The 18522-nt window shown below is 42.9% G+C and overlaps 1 protein-coding gene across 1 annotated transcript in view; it reads right to left on the minus strand.

Annotated features, from left to right (window-relative positions):
- LOC106738559 (mitogen-activated protein kinase kinase kinase kinase 4) overlaps nt 1-18522 on the minus strand; it is an 83643-nt gene that overhangs the window by 35597 nt on the left and 29524 nt on the right. Inside the window, 6 exon segments of the mRNA XM_059718149.1 lie at nt 176-275; nt 4653-4765; nt 6306-6403; nt 8475-8590; nt 11104-11168; nt 12229-12360. Coding sequence (XP_059574132.1) covers nt 176-275; nt 4653-4765; nt 6306-6403; nt 8475-8590; nt 11104-11168; nt 12229-12360 — 624 coding nt within the window.

Below are 18522 nucleotides of genomic sequence, written 5' to 3' on the forward strand. Positions count from 1 at the left end.
CTTCTTTATTTTAGTGTTTGTACCTATGCTTTGCAAATGCAGATCGAGACTTTACAGGAAATGCCTGACTGCTGTTGAGAAGAAATGGAAAGGGCAGTCCTCGTGTGCGTTAGCAGTTATGAGGGCTCTGACTCCCCTACACATCATACCCACTGCCTCAGCATGGCCAAATTACCTTCTGCTCCACAACGATGCTTTGAGGTTTCAGTTCAATTCCATACGGAGCTCTTGTCCTTGAGGAATCTGCCGCTCTATTACTTAGCGGTTGCCTGGTAACAAATTCCAATTAATGAGCAGAACCAATCCAAGAGGAAAAAAACCCACCCAAAACACAAACATTTTCGAAGTAACTACTCATAATTAACAGTTACCAGCTACACTTTGATATTTCTTCTTCCATGATTAGCTTGCGCACATATCTACAGAGACTTTATGCTGACGCTCACTTGCAAGTAGAACCCCTTCCTATCTTGAGAGATTACTTTAGTTTCCCCCCCCCCTCCCGAGTTTCCAGCATCATTTTGTCAAACATCATTTCACTTAGGCAACTGATATTTGGCTCTTAACTACATAACGTTGTCCAGAACCAGTCTTCCTACTGTGAAGAAAAATCTCTCAGAAGGTATCGTGCTTTGTCCCACTCGGTACAACTACAACCAAATGAATAGCCAAGACTGGAAACAAATGGGGAGAACACCTATTCTTGTTGAGCCCCAGCTCAAGTCTGGGTTTGTGCCCGGTACGCAAAGGCCAATAAAGGTACCAGGTGTGAAAGTATAAAGAAGATTTATTGCTAGCAATAAAAGGTGCAAGCGGAATAATTTCACATAACAAGCACACCAGATTTTCAATTCTAAGCCACTTTTATACAGGGGTTTTGGACCTTCATAAGCATCCTTGTTCGCTAATTGGCTATAAAGGAGTGACGTAAGGAGTTCTTTACTGAGCATGTCTCTATACCTGTGTTTTAGCTATGTATCTCATTAACATACATGTATGTTTCATTAGCATACCTTTTCCCCACCTAGGGGCGTGATTTTTAGTATTTTAATGATCTCTTTGACCCAGTACTCTGATTCTGCTTTTGTTTTCAAGCCTCCTTTATCTAAGACTGTCTCCTCCTTATCATTGCAGATGGGCATTCGTCACATAACAGAGACTTTTGCTTAGGCTTTGCATAGTAGTTTCTAGGTCACTCCTTACATTCTTATAGCAAAAGTTGGCCACGAATGATCACTGTTTCCACAGGGCACTTTTCTTCAAGCAGTTTATTGACCTAAAAGCTAGGGCAATGGTCGATTACCCAGCAAAGAACTGTCCCCATATTTGTATACGGTGTTTGTGCTACTGCACTCACATTATTACAATCCATTAGGCTTACTTTATTTGTTTTTCCCCCCGGTGTCTGTAAATTGCTAGAATTCTGGATCCTGCTGTGAAGTTTTCCACTACACTAGTTGCATTGCATCACAATTGGTGGGAGACACTTTTTGTACTTAAAGGCAATAACCGAGGCGGCAGGTCAGTGAAAGGGGCCGTCATACTGAAGAAAAACGGAACTGAAAGATGTGCGGTGATTTCCTTTTGCAGGCAGGATTAAATCAAACATTTGCATATATAATAAAAATGGAATGAAGCACAATAGGACAGGGGAGAGTTTACCGAGGATTATTGAGATTGCTATTATGAAGAAAGTGAGCAGGATTTGACCTTCCAAAATATTAATATCCACTTTTATTAACTAGGACCAAAGAAATGCAAAGGGACTCCCTGTTTAAGATTTGTATGCAAGTTTCCTACGTTCAGGCTGATATATGAAATGGATCTTTCAAAATTAGCCAGAGGAAATCCTTTGATTTAGAGGGATTTGGAGTTATTTGAACACTACCCGTGTCCTAGGAGGATGTAGTCTCAGTGAAGTGGGGACATTATGCAGTGTGGTAAACATGTACGTACACTGGACAGACATATAGAGAGTTTGGTTCAGCTAGGTCCCATGCACTGAAGTCCTTTACTAAAAAGAAAGTGGACAAATTCTGGCTAATCTCACACATAAGCACAACAGAAAACTAGCGGCACGTGTGACACTGCTGAAGGCGCGGGGAAAGACAGCTGCCCTTGTGGGCACATACACAAAGGTTGTTCTTCAAAGGACATCCCTATGCCTCAGCATCAATGGACATGTCTCATTCATGCCTTCTCTGAGACAGAACATATTATGTGAGCTGTGGCTCTGTCTCCTTTATACTCAGCCAAAATATGAGCATATAGCAAAGCAGCTTTGCAGTCTAATTAGGGACAAGGAAATATTCCCTCTGTGAAATGGCCAGCTAGACTCTGGCCTTAAGTGTTTCTTCCAAAGTCCACACAAGTGCATGAAAAGACTCCCACTCTCTTAACAGGGCTCTGGAGATGCTTTATAAACACAGGAAAGGTTTTAACCTAAGAGCGGTGGCAATGGAAGCTTTCCAGGCCATGAACAGTTTCAGGACTGGCTACAGATTTTACTTTGACCCTCCCCCATCCCTACTTTCCTCTACCCAATTAGAGTTAATCAGGGTATGTTTCCCGCAGGATCTACTTTCAATTGAAAGGTTGCTCAGCCGATGTGGAGGGACTCAGTTAATAGGCAATGTGACACTTCTGATTTTACAGAAGCTCTTGCTATGGCTCCAGGTATACAAAGACAAAGCGCATGCGAGGGTCACGCTGTTCTGCCCCTTTCACAAAAGGCCCTGTAGCACTCAGTCATCAAAGCCATGTACTAATTTATGTAGATTTAAAGCAGTGATTCTTAAACAGGGTGCTGCAACACCCAGGGGTGCCTTGAGATCCTTTCTAGGGTGCTATGGGGAAGCACACAGTGTTAGCACTATTTGGCTGTATCCAGACGAGTACGGCTGCTTGTTTCCCCGGGGGCCAGTAGCAGTAGCATGGCATCTTTCCTGGAGGACAAGCAGCTTGCATGGCATGAGTGTTCCCCAAGGACAAGTAGTAGCAGTACAAGGTATGCTGCTGCTATTTGTCCCTGGGGAACACCTGTGCCATGTGTGCTCTGGCACATGGTAGGTTGCCCCGGGTGGGGTAGGGAAGGCTGTGGCCAGCAACCATGCTGGATCCAGCAGCCTTACCTGGGGCCCTGGGGAGATGCAGCCGTGGTGCTCCTACAGCTAGCAGCATGGCCTGCAGCCGGAGCATGGCTCTGCTCAGCCAGGCTCCTGTTTTGGGCGGTGCATGCTGCTGCCACATGCGCCACCTCACTTTTTTTCCCCGTAGGTTTTTTGACCCAGGGATCTCCCGGGGGGAAAAACCCCACGTGCTGCAAAGTAGCAGCATGGGGCACACTGGCATGTGTGGTGCATGGTGTTACAGACAGGTCTCCACCGCCACATACCACATGCCCGCACTCATCTGGACGCAGCCTTAGTTGTGCAAACATGATTCACAAGATAAACTCGGAGATTTCAACACAGAATCCATATTGTTAAAAATGAGCTGTTCTGGTATTTCTGATTTCCTTGAAATAGAAGAATTGCTCTATTATAGTAAAAAACAGAGTGACAACTAAGAGCTGACATTTTCCAAAGGGTGCCTTGAGTATATCAAGGGGTGTCTTCAGCCTAAAATGGTTGAGAACCACCAACGTAACGTGACCATGACAAGGCACTTCAGAATGATTCTAGCAGGAAGGGGCCACAAAATGTTAAGGCTTAAATAATGTAAATCTCATAGCAAGGCAATACTTTTTTTCTTCTTCAGATTTTCTGAGGTCAGCTTATGTCTGATTTTAAAAAAATTCTTTTTCAAATCACGGTGGGTGGGTTGGAGGAGAAAAATTGGGGAAAACAACTCATTCAATTAAAATCACTTTCAGGTGGCTCAAATGAGTGGCACTTTCTATATATTTCTCCTCTTCCTCCCACTGTGGCTTGAAAATGGACTCAAAACACACAAAGAGGGAGCATATGCAGGCCTGAAAACTCTGCTTTCATAGCAGCCCAGTGGAAACAACAGGTAATAAGCCAAACAATTGCCTTGCCAAGCAAGTTATAAATCTCTTCATCTCTTCCTGTAGGTTGACTAAACCCTGTACCATCAGGTTAGACCAGAAGCAGTCCCATCCCAGGGAGCTCTGTGCAACCACGGTACATTTTGAAAACATCCTAGAACATGAATTAACTAGGCAGCTTCTTTGAAGAAAAATCAGAAGATGCTGGAAAGAATTTGGTTTGTAGTTTCAAACAGCACGCTTCATTGATTGATCACTTTGCTCTAAGTCATTTGGAATAGCCATTTCGTTTCACTCAATTAATTCTCAGCAAAATATACATTTTGAATGACTGGTAAGCACTGCAGTCAAAAAAAAGAAGAGAAAGAGTGTGCATGTGAGTGTGAGCTGGAAGCTACAGAAGAATATGTTGTTGTAAGACCAACTTGGTAAAAAATTGCAAATCCGAGATGTATGATCCGATACCTGCAATAATTCTGCAGCACTCAAATATTCAGAAAATATAATTGATGAAATTCTAAACTGGTGGAAATACAGTGCACTGAGTTCAGTGGAGCAATGCACAGTTATCGCTGAAGATGTGGACCCAGTTCTCCTTCAATACTTAGAAATATATAAGAAAAGCAAAACACCCCAACCTGTGTGATTTACATCATCATCATCACTGCTGCCTACTTCATCACTCGATGATGCATATTCTGCTGCTTTCCAGAACGAGTTGGCACCGTCCTTTCCCTTGGCAAAGAAGCCTGGGCTCTGAATAAAGGAAATTCAGTTGCATTTTTCCAGTGCAAAACCACAGGAGCAACCATGTCATTGCACTTCCAATTGGTGCCAGCATAAGTAGTTACCATACCTTTTATGCTGCGAATATTTATTAAAAAGATAAGACTCTTCAATGGTACAAAACTAAAGCTTGAGATTTCAAAAAGAATAATGAGCTAAACTGAAATGACTGCAATCCCCTAGCAATGGAATGTGGTTAATTTTAACTAAGATATTAAATCAAAGGCTGAAACATCTCACTGTATTTTAGCAGAGCATCCTCAGAGTCATTAGCAGTACAGCTGCTGCTCATCTGATCTGTTTAAAAAAAAAAAAAAATCAGCTACATCTCAGTTCCTGGGGGACAATCTGGCTTTGTCTTCATGCTATTTAAAGGAGGAGTTCTAATGCCTGTGATGAAAACCCTTGAAGGGAAAAGCACTGTGCGCAGGAAAAACATGAAATGTCCCACTTTAATTTTGCTGGCGCGTTCTCACAAGCCCGTTGAGCCGTGTCTGTTCCTCCGGGGGGTTGCAGACAGCAACCTCGGTAGTGGCTAAAGGCCAGCATTTGGCCCTAAATTGGAAGGACCATCTCTAGTGAGACTCAGTGGCCAAAGCCCCCTGAGCCCTTGGCTTCCACTGTGTCTGTGATCCTTGACACCACTCATTCAGATAGTAGCTTTGATGCTAATCTAGAGGGAGATCAGCTGAGAGCACAGCAGCACTATTTAACCCTGGATGTGGTAAATGAATGAGGTAGTGATGAGGTAGAGTTGAGCTTAAGGGCAGCCTCATTACCAGAATCTCTCAGATCCTCATCATCTTTAAAGCACTCATAGCCACAACATCTCTGTAAAACAGAGGCGGGTCATTCTCAGTTTTATACATGGGAGCTGAGACTACAGCTCAGCCCGGCTTTAGGCACTCCGGTCACACAGGGGCTCTCAGTTCTCCCAAGTCATCGACAAGCATCACTGCACCTTCCTCCTCCATCACTAATGGATGTTACAAACTTTAGGACACCACTGCCTTGCTTTAAATTTGATGTGTGGTCTGGCTCTGCATTACTTCAAGCCATTGAGACCCTTCCCTGCAACTTTTAAAATACCAACCATTCCACTTCTAATCTCTTGCCAAAGGCACTATTAGCTCCGGTTATCTGGAGTGAGAGGCAGCCAGCAAACGTTACAAGGCTGATTTAACAAATAAGACACACACAGAAAGTTCCACTTTACATCAATGGCATATTATCTATGTCTTCTGAAGGGTTAATAAATTATCAAGCGTGTTATGGCCAGGAGTGGCATATGTTCAAGCTGGTTATAAGCCCGGCAGTACAACACGTTCCAGATAGTTATAAGCCATGTCTATCAGCCACCTCGTTACCTTTGGCTTCAACAACAATTGATTAATCATTTATTTAAACACAGGTTACAATTGTGTTAACCCTTTCTAAATGTCTGCGCCATAGAAACTGTGAACAAAACAGAAATAGTATTGATAGTGAAAACCACCCCCGTAAAAGCGACTGAAACCTGGGTCAGATGAGGAGTGTTTTCAGACTTCTTGCACCACTGCACGTGGTTGGGGGACAGGGGGTTCTCTGCCTTAGACAGTCCTTGATTCCCTGCAAAAGAGTTGTAGACAGTAGCGTTAGGGTTTAGCTAATCAGAGAGAGCTCTCTGCCTGGCTGTATAATTCTGAAATCTAGTGGAGGGCAATGCACTTCTGCAAGGGGTGAGATGAGCCCTGTGGAAACCACACAGCCACCGCATATGGTGGAAGACAAGCAGATCTACACGCAGGAACTAAGCACGGGTCAGAAAGGACATGCCGGGGCTGGGACTGATGTGTTGGCCTCCACAAGCCTTCACTGTTCTCTTCTGTATATGCACTAGGGATGGAAGTGGACCACATGCAAACACAGAAGTGCTTTGTGCAAGGGTGGGACAATCTAGCCTGTATACGTTAGGATGCAATAACCTCATTTGTATATTGAGGCAGTTTGACGATCATCATTATATGTGCATTATACCTTTGATGATCATCATTATACATGCATTTTCTATTTGATTCCTAGCTTGTTACCAGTCGCTTTTTGAATCAACTATGCTGCAAGATCAATTCGACTGTATTTACAGCCCTTTTCACATCACATTCACTGTTCCTCTGGGTTTGGAACAGTAACAAGCTCTTCCTTGAACATCACTTGCCAAAATAGCTGTAATTTAATTGCACTTAAGCACCCAAGGAGACTCTTTAAACTGCAGGGGAGGTTTTCTATTCTTTCTATAGCTGGTGAGGCTTGCATTTCTCCTGACCAGAATAGCACATGAGTTACACATCATGCAAGGCAGAATTAGGCCACTGCATGATTGTTCATCACTACATTTTTATTCAAACATAAAATGACCTAACAGCAAAAGAAACAACCTGTGTGTTCTTCTTGAAGCAAAATGCTCCTACTTTGGTTAGTCATCTATAGCAAAATAGCCTTGACTGTAGAAATCTAATAAAGAAGCAATTTCTCCTTCATTTAGCATATGCTTTAAATTACCAAAATGAACCTCCCTTTAAAAATATATATATATTTTTTTTGTCTTTTAATGACATACGGAGTTCATTTCGGTGAGTACCTGAACATTTTTACTTTACCAAAATGGGACTGGTTTTTCCTGCTTTATGATAACACATGGTGGCATTTTAAACCCACTTGTGCTAACATTTTATAGCGCGTATGCATGATGGACAGTCAGGTTCAATTAATATAAATGGATTCCAGACACAACCATCACAGACTACTTATTTTTATACATACAATTATATGATATAATTTAATGTATTATATATAATATCATAATTGTTTGTGTGTATAATTAAAATACATTTAGAGACAACAAGAGAGGAATAAAGCTGCCAAGCTGCTTACTTTCTCCTCAGGGCCCCAAGCCAGCTGGAGTTTCAAGCTACTTATTTAGGAGGAATCAGACTTTGTCATAAATTGGCATTAACCTCACATTTGCTGTAATCACAGCATGAGCTATGTGAGTCATCATGCACAAATCATGATACAACACCTTCCATCAGCTTGCAGTTTGCTTGCACTTCATGTGGTTGCTTCTATCTCCTACATTTTGCCCCTTTCCCCCATTCCACTCTGTTTTTAATAATTATAATACACTGAAAGAATGTTTCAGAAGATGCTGAACAAGAATCCTCATGTTTTCTTTGGCCAACATGATATCAGAGTGCAGAAGCATTAATGTGCAACAGCTGCTAAACTGCATCATCTCGTTAGCAAGCAATGCAATAAAGTAGCGCGAGGTTAGGAAGAAAACACCGGCAAGTCAGCATTTGCCTTCTAATTGGGACAATCTACCTTCTGAACCAGCTCTGCTGACTTTCAACACGGTGGATAAATAAAAACACAACTGATTTTTTGTTAACTTCCTAACTGAGACCATTCAAATGTCCTGCCTGGAAACAGGCTCACAGGCAACTTTTGGACTCAAAATAAGAAGAATTTCTCTCTTAGGAAAACAGGCCAGGAAACCCAGAAAGCAATCAGTCTCTTTTCTGTACCAGGTATGCAATTAAAAAAAACCCCACAGTGTAGAGATAAGAGATTTCACAGCCAGGATTTCGTGCAAAAGGAGCCTTGCATATCTTAACTGATAAAGCATTGACCTAAGAATCACCTGAGGCTGATCTGTTGCTCTGTTGAGATCCCACCTCCCATTGCTTGCTAGTCGGAGAGCTGCTGCTGCTGCCTAGTTTCAGAGCATGTCCCCCCAGGGACGGCTGGTGGGCACTGCTAAGCAAAGGAAAAAAAACATGTCAGTACATTTTGTGCTTCTGTTCCAAGGCTTGAAAGCACTTATGAACATTAATGAACTCGTGCAAACACCTCCTCACAGTAGTTATTAGTCCCATTTAGAAAGGAAGAAATGGATGTGTAAGGAGATAAACTAACTTTTCTAAGGTGATGATAAAACAAGACCTAGAAACCACAGGACCAGGACTGCCTAACTCGCAATACTACGGTTTAACTATCAGCTCATGTTGCCCTTCTGTACAGAATCATATCATTCTTAAACGGAGAACACTTACTACTCATGCAAGTTACCTGAGATGATGTTTTCCCACTTCAGCTAGTCAAGAGTAAAGTGTTTCAAAAGCAGGTCATCCTGCTTTGTCATGTCAGCTTAATCTACTTTCCATTGAGATCACAGCACTGTACCTTTTTTGAAATAAGGGCATAGCTGTTTGGGCAGATATCCTGGGGACAATGTTCCAGCACTAGGCTCTCTGCAGTGCGGGATTTGGGGCCAAACTAACACATTTCTAAAGTTCTTCTACCAATCTCATCATATATCTGGGTATTTGTGAGCCAGTGCCATTTTCAAGCTGCTGATGGGGAGAATGAGGCTGCAGGCACCTGTACAGGCAGTCCTCGACTTACAACGTTTTGAGTTACAACGGTTCGCACTTACAACGTTTATAAATTGACACCCTGTTTCAACTTTATGATGTCAGTTTTGACTTTACAACACTTGCTCTGATGCGACACCACGCCAGCGAACAAGTTCACTGGGTCACCCATGTCCCTGGAGAACATCTGTCCAAACTTGCTTGGACACTTTCTTTAAGAAAGCAAAGGAGACTCCAGAAAAACCTGCAGCCAAGACTCCTGAGAAGACTCCAGCCAAGAACCCTTCAAGAAGTCCAACCAAGAGCCTTTCAAAAAGTCCAGCAAAGTCACCTCAAAGAAGTCCTTCCAAATCAATATGATTGCTATTTATAATACAAATACATTAATGTAGCTATATTATTAATCTAGAATTGATTGAGTACAAAATTCTGGGTTATTTTTGGTGAAAATAGGGAATCAGGCTTTGGTTCAGGAACCAATCCCCATTTATAACATTGTTTCCTATGGGAAAAATGGTTCTGAGTTATGTTTTGACTTAAGACGCAGTTTTCAGGAACCAATTATGTCATAAGTCTGAGGACTGCCTGTATCGCAAATCAGAGCTCACATTGTGCATACACCGATTGATGGACAACGCATAGATCTCCAGCACTTGCCTAGAGCCTGATACACATTAGCCATAGCATGCATTATTCTGCATCTCCCAAAGCCATTGACAAGACTGCCAAGGTGATGTATAATATGCTGCCAAATGACCACGGAAGAAGTTTTCTTGTATTCTCCATTGGTCAAGTGGTTGCACAATATTCAGGACATCAAACATCAAAACCATCCAGGTCTGTTCACCATGTTCAAGATGCACAAACACATCTGGAACAAATGGACCTGTTACTAGAAGCAGGCACTATACGTTTCAGAAGTCTGAAGGATCAGGCCCTCACAAAGATCATATGTTATAACCACACTTTATGGGAATTATCATATAGCACGGTGAAAATTATCCCGAAGGTAAAAAAAAAAAAAGAAGCAGAGTGACAAGAAGTTTTGTTTCTGTTAAAATAACATGTGGATCATTAAGGGTGCAGACAGAAGTGCAGCTCCCCAGTATAACTCAGAACGCTTTGCAGGAAGCATTCTGAGTTATAATGATCCCCTGGACCAAACAGAAGTTCATTGTTGGCTCCAAGGGGGAGCCCTGCCTCCAGTTTCCCCTAGCAATGGCCCCTCCTTTCTCCCAGCCTGTCCCTGCTTCAGAATGGGAGGGAGAAACAGAGCAGAGGGAGCTTGATCTAGGGGTTCCCAGCCAGCTTTGGAGGGTGAGGTGGTTGAACTGGAGTGCCCCACCCCCCCACCTTGGGGGGCTCCAATACACCCACCCCACCCTTCAGCAGGGGCTGAAACCCCCCCAGACCAAACTCTCTCCATTCCCTTTTCCCCCTCCCATTCTGAAAACAGGCTGGCACGCAGCACAGACAGAAGTTACAGACAACACTCTATTTTGAAACGTCTTCATCCGACCCCTCATGCAATGAGGGGTCAGATTTTCACCCAATCAGCCACTTTTTAAGCTGTCTGCACTTGTTTGGTCACAGCTATACCTGCTTTCTGTGACCAGACTGGGTGAAAATTGTCACTTCTGTCTGTGCCCTAAAAGGAGAAGTACAAAATTGGGCTCAAAATCTTGTTTACGGTTCAAGATCAGAACATTTTGCCAGGTGTTTTATGAGTAACTGGCTCAAACTAGGGAACAAGTGTAATTGCCATTAAATTAAATATGAACTTGTGTTGATCATACAGTTACTGAAGTAATGGCTTTGTGTTTAATGAGCTGACTTCAGATTTCCTAGTGATAATAAGTGAACGTTAGTTTAAGCCCAATACACAGAAGAGCTTACCTTGAAAGACATCTTTGATGGCCCACGTGATCCCGGTAACATTTATAGGTTGTTCTTTCTGGAACCTTAAAGATTTAAGCAAAGGTTTTAGTTTGCAACTCTGGTATCTTATGCTCAGTTAATAATCCCAATGTATGGCCTGTATTAATATGAGAAGCAGACTTAAAACACATAAAACATAATGCTCCAGTGGGACTTTCTGGGGCGTATGTCTTTTTATGTAAAACCACATGATGGTTGGCTCAGCATTACAGCGGGCAGAAATGCACTTGTGGGATCAAGAAAATGTGTTCTTACTCACAAAGGTGAATTACTTCCAATTGCTTGAAAAGAGTACCACACACACACACACTCACACTCACACCACCTGTGAGGTACTAATATATATATGCGCAAACTACCCTGCATTTACTCCTCTGGTTTTCATCTACCTAAGAATTCTTTGTATAATATAAACTAATGCACTATCTTTGATGTGCAACTAGATTCTTCAAAGGAGCAAAAGAAACTACATATTCGGTCTAACAGACTCAGCTATTATATGACCTTTTATACACATATGCACACACAGTTCTACCAGATAAAATTAACCTTATTCAAATTCATGCATTTATGCATTTAAGAATATTATCTTTCCCAGAAAAATCTCTTTTAAGGCAACACACCAATTCTGAACTCTTGGGGAAAAGTTACTATTATCTTATCAGTCTTTTCTAACCCAACCGTAAGGATCAATACAGAAAAGGGCCCATGTAATCCTGACTCTATTGAAACCAAAGGGAATTTTGACATTTATTTGATTAAAGGCAAGATTTCACACACAGTAACGTGTTGGATTTAATATGTGATACCACTTCCTATCAGTAGTTATGATATTAAACTCTAGATTAAAAATTGGGTAAATGAGAGAAAGAACAAAAGACAATAGGAGCTGAATTCTCCCCTGGATGTTGTTCTCTGTTTTATGAGCCCATCATTGAGATACCAAGCACGCGTGCAACCCTCCTGGTTGTGTATATAGAGATTAAGAGCATTAGTCAATGCTTACTGAAGAAAGACCAGAGAATGAATCAGACATGAATAACAAGTGTTGCCTGGGACTTAAACATCTTCTATTTCCAGTACCTTTGGGGGGTGCTCTTCGTTTTGGCCTGCACTCCAGAATACGACGTCCTGCCCAGGGTTTACTGGTGTTACTACCATGTCTGACAGAGAACTGCTGTGGTACGTTTCTTTACTGCTCCACAGGTTTTCACCCTTCAAACAAATGAAGTGCATGCTAAAGACATGACCAACAAACTCAGCTATACATTACCCTACAACAGCCCTACAAGCAATAACAAACATTAGCGGTGTAGTCAGGTCTTCAGCCAAGTCCGTGTGTCCTGCCAGGAAATGACCACGGTACCTATTTCTTTTGCCCGCTGTGAAGGACATTATTTATTTTCAGGATCTGGGATGCAAGGCTTTTCCAGTGATAGGTACCAAGCCGATATGTTTTCAATAGAAAAACAAGCATCACCCACAGATCTCCAAAAACAAAATGTACATAAAAGTTAATAGTTCATTAGTAATGTATCACCAACTGCTAGTGACTGGATGGTGTTAAATGGATTTTGTAAATCAAACAGATTTCAAAATTTGATGCAAGAATTCATTTCCAGTATGGAAGTAGCATATAAAACACCCAGCTATTTGTTATTTTAGGATTTAAGTATCGCGAATATATTCCCCAAACTAACAGCTTTGCCCGCCAGCTTTTAGATTTAAAGATGAGAGCAAGCGGGGGGCGTGATCTGAAATCAAACTTCTGCCAAAGTTTAGGGGGAACTGATAAGCTGGTTCCAATTTAGGGACTTCTCTGCTTAAGAAAAATCCTGATGAAAGCAGGTGGTTATATATGAATAGCAACTGATTGAACTGAAAGGGAAATAGTCTCTCATGTGTTCTTCATTCCAAAGGGGAGAAAGTTAAAAACCTTTAAAACTCACACTTTTAAAAAAGAAATCTCCAGCCCTTGCTACTTGAGATTCTGGTTAGAAAAAAAATAGAGGAAAAAATATTCCCCCTTAGATCCTGCACTAGGATAACTAGACTCTTCAAGGGAGGAAGGGGAAGGAAGAGGCCAAAGAAGTCAGCTGAAAAAAAGATAACCCACTGCAAGAGAGAAAAACCCATCACACCAGTCTTACACTACCTGAAAAAACAAGCTTTTGGGAGGCAAGAAATGAATATGCAATCACATGGCAAGGCTAATGCTTGAGCTGGGCTCATCTTCAGGAATTACTGCATGGGAAGCCAGTTGACATTATAGAAATAGCTGAATTATCAGAGAGGTGCCTGCAGCTATACTATCCTGTGCTCTTATCTCATCAGATCTCACATGCAAAGCAGGACTGGAGCTCTCCAGAGAACATCAAGGTACTGCAGGATATGCTATTAGTTATTCATTAGTTGACATTCTTCCCTCTGAGTCAAGATGAACCAACATCTCAGCACACCTCCAAGCAGCACAATGTTAGTAACTCTTTAAAATGCAACATGATGAAACCAGGGTCCTGATCACTTGCAATCTTTAGAGATACTATGACAATTTTTGTGGGAATAAAGGTGTTAACCCTTATGTCCTGACCAAATTACACGTTGCCTACTTAAAACCCATATGTACATCCCTTTGGCTGTGATCTCCATTTTCTATACTGCTCGAGTGTGCTGTTAAACAGTTGTTGCGATTCACTCCAGAGGTAGCTGCAGTTCAGGGCACTGACAGATGTCCAACTCCCACTAGCTCATGGTGCTTTGCAGGAAGCGCCATGAGCTAGAGCGTTTCTCCCCTCAACCCAACAGACATTCACTATTGGATCCAAGAGGTCATGGGATCAAGCTGCATTTTGGAGTGGCTGCTTGCCCTCTCCCCTAGCCCCATCCCTCCCCCCTCCCAGCTCCAGTGCCATCTTCAGAATGGGAAGGGGAAAGGGAGGAGGAGGAGTTTGGTCTAGGCTCTAGGCTTTGCCCAGCCTGCCTGGAGGGTGGGGCGGGTGACCTGCCCCCATCTCAGGGGGGCTCCGATCCACCCACCCCACCCTCTAGTGCAGGCTGGCCAAACCCCAGACAGAGCTCCCTCCCCTCCCTTCTCCCCCTCCTACTCTGAAGATAGTACTGGAGGCGAGACCAGGCTACATCAACCTAGCCCTGCTCCCTGCACATACTGACAGAAGTTAATGAAGGCACTCAGCTTCAGAGTGCCTTCATCTGAACTCTCAAGTAATGAGGGTTCAGACTGTCACGTGATCAGGCACTCTTAAAGTGCTCTGCAGCCCTGCACTTCTGTAAAGGTGCAGCTACAGAGCACTTTCAAGTGGCCAATCACGCAACAGATGTAACTTCCGTTTGTGCCCTCAGTGACTAAAGACATTTCCTTATATATGTTTTTCCAATACAATACTTTACCACGTATTCTATTAATTAATAAATTGATTTTTCAAAGTTCCCCATGACACTTAGATAAATAATACTAGGTACACATGCGATTACTATTTACTTCACCTATTATGAACTTTCAGGGACCAATGCAGTGATTTATATAAAAAGATACAATATGCAAAACAAATAACTGAGAACTGTGCACAGAATTTCCAGAACATAATGCAATGCAATCATTACATTTATCTCCTACAGGATGAGCTATGTTCTGTGAACATTGGCTCTTCATTAATATTCCTTAGCATATATTGAAGGGAACACATTAGAAAAGGCAAATCTCATTTTATTCTTTCTATCATAGGAAAGGAAACTCAGTTGCATGAAGACAGTCTTGTCCATTTTATCTGGTTAGATATTCAGGTGCTTTATCCCACTTTTGGGAAAATAAGTGCAGTCACCTTGGCAGAAAATAGCCTCTTCAGCAGTAAGTACATCTAATAATCTGTGTCCTTTTATTTTGACAGAATTACTTTCTCGCTCAACATGATCGCCACTACTAATAGTGTTTATTTAACCAGAATTATCTGGAACTGCAAAGTATTCCCTAAAAGGACCTAACCTAGGGACAGGAACAGGCTTTATAGCAAGTATGCTATTATCAATATACAGGATGATTTTTTCTCACCCCTAATTCAACAATATACTTAAGTGTGTGACTAAATTTAAGCCTACAAATTCCATTGAGGACAGGACTAGATTCATAGATGGATTCATAGATGTTAGGGTCAGAAGGGACCTCAATAGATCATCGAGTCCGACCCCCTGCATAAGCAGGAAAGAGTGCTGGGTCTAGATGACCCCAGCTAGATACTCATCTAACCTCCTCTTGAAGACCCCCAGGGTAGGGGAGAGCACCACCTCCCTTGGGAGCCCGTTCCAGACCTTGGCCACTCGAACTGTGAAGAAGTTTTTCCTTATGTCCAATCTAAATCTGCTCTCTGCTAGCTTGTGGCCATTGTTTCTTGTAACCCCCGGGGGCGCCTTGGTGAATAAATACTCACCAATTCCCTTCTGTGCCCCCGTGATGAACTTATAGGCAGCCACAAGGTCGCCTCTCAACCTTCTCTTGCGGAGGCTGAAAAGGTCCAGTTTCTCTAGTCTCTCCTCGTAGGGCTTGGTCTGCAGGCCCTTGACCATACGAGTGGCCCTTCTCTGGACCCTCTCCAGGTTATCCGCATCCTTCTTGAAGTGTGGCGCCCAGAATTGCACGCAGTACTCCAACTGCGGTCTGACCAGCGCCCTATAGAGGGGAAGTATCACCTCCCTGGACCTATTCGTCATGCATCTGCTGATGCACGATAAAATGCCATTGGCTTTTCTGATGGCTTCGTCACACTGCCGACTCATGTTCATCTTGGAGTCCACTAGGACTCCAAGATCCCTTTCCACCTCTGTGCCACCCAGCAGGTCATTCCCTAGGCTGTAGGTGTGCTGGACATTTTTCCTCCCTAGGTGCAGCACTTTGCATTTCTCCTTGTTGAACTGCATCCTGTTGTTTTCTGCCCACTTGTCTAACCTGTCCAGGTCTGCTTGCAGCTGTTCCCTGCCCTCCGGCATGTCCACTTCTCCCCATAGCTTTGTGTCATCTGCAAACTTGGACAGAGTACATTTGACTCCCTCGTCCAAGTCGCTGATGAAGACATTAAAGAGTATCGGTCCAAGGACCGAGCCCTGTGGGACCCCACTGCCCACACCCTTCCAGGTTGAGACCGACCCATCTACCACGATTCACAGGCTTGAAGTTATGCTGAAATAGTTTACTGAATCAAGGCCCCCAGACTGAATACATCCAAACTATGAGATGGTGAAATCCATCTTTGTGCAGAGGACCAGGCAAGCACAGTACTTAAGACCTGCTTAAAACCATCTGGTGAAACACCACTTCCTCCACTCCCTAATGGGTGAAAATTACGTTTTACATTGGCTTCAAAGAGGCCAGAAAGAGATTCGGTGGAGGCAAAGCAGCGGAGGTCCCATAGCAGCTATGACAACCCACAATCCATTGTTCTGCGATGTCTTCACCAAACCAGGGTCTGACAGAGTTTAGCCAGGGCATGGGCTGACCTACTATGCACAGGTAAACCCACTCTGTACACGATGATCTGCATTTATGTGAATGAACCACTTTGATAGGAAAAACCATCTGTTGAGGATGATTTTGACCTGATTTCAGTTTCCTGATACAGTATTTCTATTAGTAGCTGTGTTGCATTTCACTCATGTGCAATCTCTTGGGAGGGAGTGTGTTTCCTTGGTACCATGAAGAAGATACTCTAGGACCAGAGAGGACCCCAATGGGCTCTTTCCTTTATTATAATGGAGCATAATATAACATACAACTGCAGTGCTGTATTGGTTGGAATTGCTTTACAGAGACGCCCAAATTGCAGGCCACGTGCCTCTCCTGCTTGGACCACTTGTTACATGGCAGCATGAAGAAGGGATCTTGTTTTGTGTTAATTTATGGTTATGTTTGTCACAGAGCTCAGATCAGCTCAGAAAATAATGTGCAGCCAATTATTGTAACATAGTCTTCTGGTTGTAATTTAGCAAAAACATAGGACATTAATAGCATACTGTGCATTTTAATATATGCAGCGGAAAATATATGCTAGCAAAGCCTCCTTAAGTGAACCACAAAGCTAATGAAAACTGAGTTAATCCCAGATTTATGTGCTAAATTTCTCCACTAACCAGGCTGCGGTAGAAATTGAGTAGGGAAATAAATTCGGTGATTTTTACAAATAATTCTCTTCAGGCTCTACGAAATGCTAAAGGTAGCCCAGACTATATCATTCAGTGACATCAGAGGTACCATAGGGCCTGACTGGCCACAGATTTGAGCAAAGTGAATCCAAAAACTGGTGGAAACTGTCACCACACTGGTTTCATATCTGCTTTGTACGGCTGATTATGACACTTCAGCACATGCAAGGCACTTTGAAATCAGGCCCTCTGTACCTCAGTGCTTGTAACATGATTTCTGGTTTAAATCTTTAGGGCTGAATTCAGGAAACCAGTAAGAACCTCCACTCCAGAGACAATAATTTCAAAAAATAATTGAAACTTATCTCAATGCTCAATGGCAACATATAACCACTTCCATCCCGGTCTCTCAAACCTGCGTTTGTGAACTAAAACACAATGCGTGTTGCCTTCAAAGCATACATCTGCGATTTTCATTTTAGCTTTGCAGTTCATTTTTCAAGGCAATATTATCATCTTTAGGGGAACGAACAAACTTGGCACCTGTATGTATAGTTTTACCAGTGTTTTGTTCTAGCTGGCCCAGAAACTACCTTGCGGCACGCTGTTACGAAGTGAATGTAGGAGGAGTTCCCAAACATTTAGCTAGTAGCATCCACAGCTGTTTGCCAAAAACTGTGTGATGGAAAAAAAGGTGGAATTAATGCAGTATGCTCTGCCCCTCTGAGCAGCCTGGCATGACAGAGACATCTTGGTTTGGAGGAGTTGTGTCAGATGGAGAGGTGGAATAGCTGCTCTTTGCTTGCCAACCTCAGTGAGAAACAGTGCTTGAAAAGGCAAGGGGCATGAATGATTCACCTAGCAGCACTAACACCCGTTCTGCTGTCTCTGTGTCTGGAGCGAGAGCAGTGCACAGTGGAGCCAGTGACAGTATAATGCCCCAGGGAGCTGTGTGGCTGTAAAGCAGATGATCACAGGAGGCTCAAAGCAAAGCTAATGAAGTCAGTGACTCCATCGAGCTTTGAATCAAGTTCAGAGAGACTTGACTTCAGTACCTAAGCCCACACCCCTGACTTGTGTGAATATGGCATGATCACTAGCAGCCCCACTGAAATCAATGGGATTACAGGAGTGAGTCAGGCTGGAGAATCATAGAGAAGTAGGGACACTGGGAGGCCAACTAGTTCAACCCCCTCCCCGAGGATTATCCCAATCTAAACTATCCTGTGC

This window comes from Alligator mississippiensis, chromosome 15, assembly GCF_030867095.1.
Source record: "Alligator mississippiensis isolate rAllMis1 chromosome 15, rAllMis1, whole genome shotgun sequence".
Classification (NCBI taxonomy): Eukaryota; Metazoa; Chordata; order Crocodylia; family Alligatoridae; genus Alligator; species Alligator mississippiensis.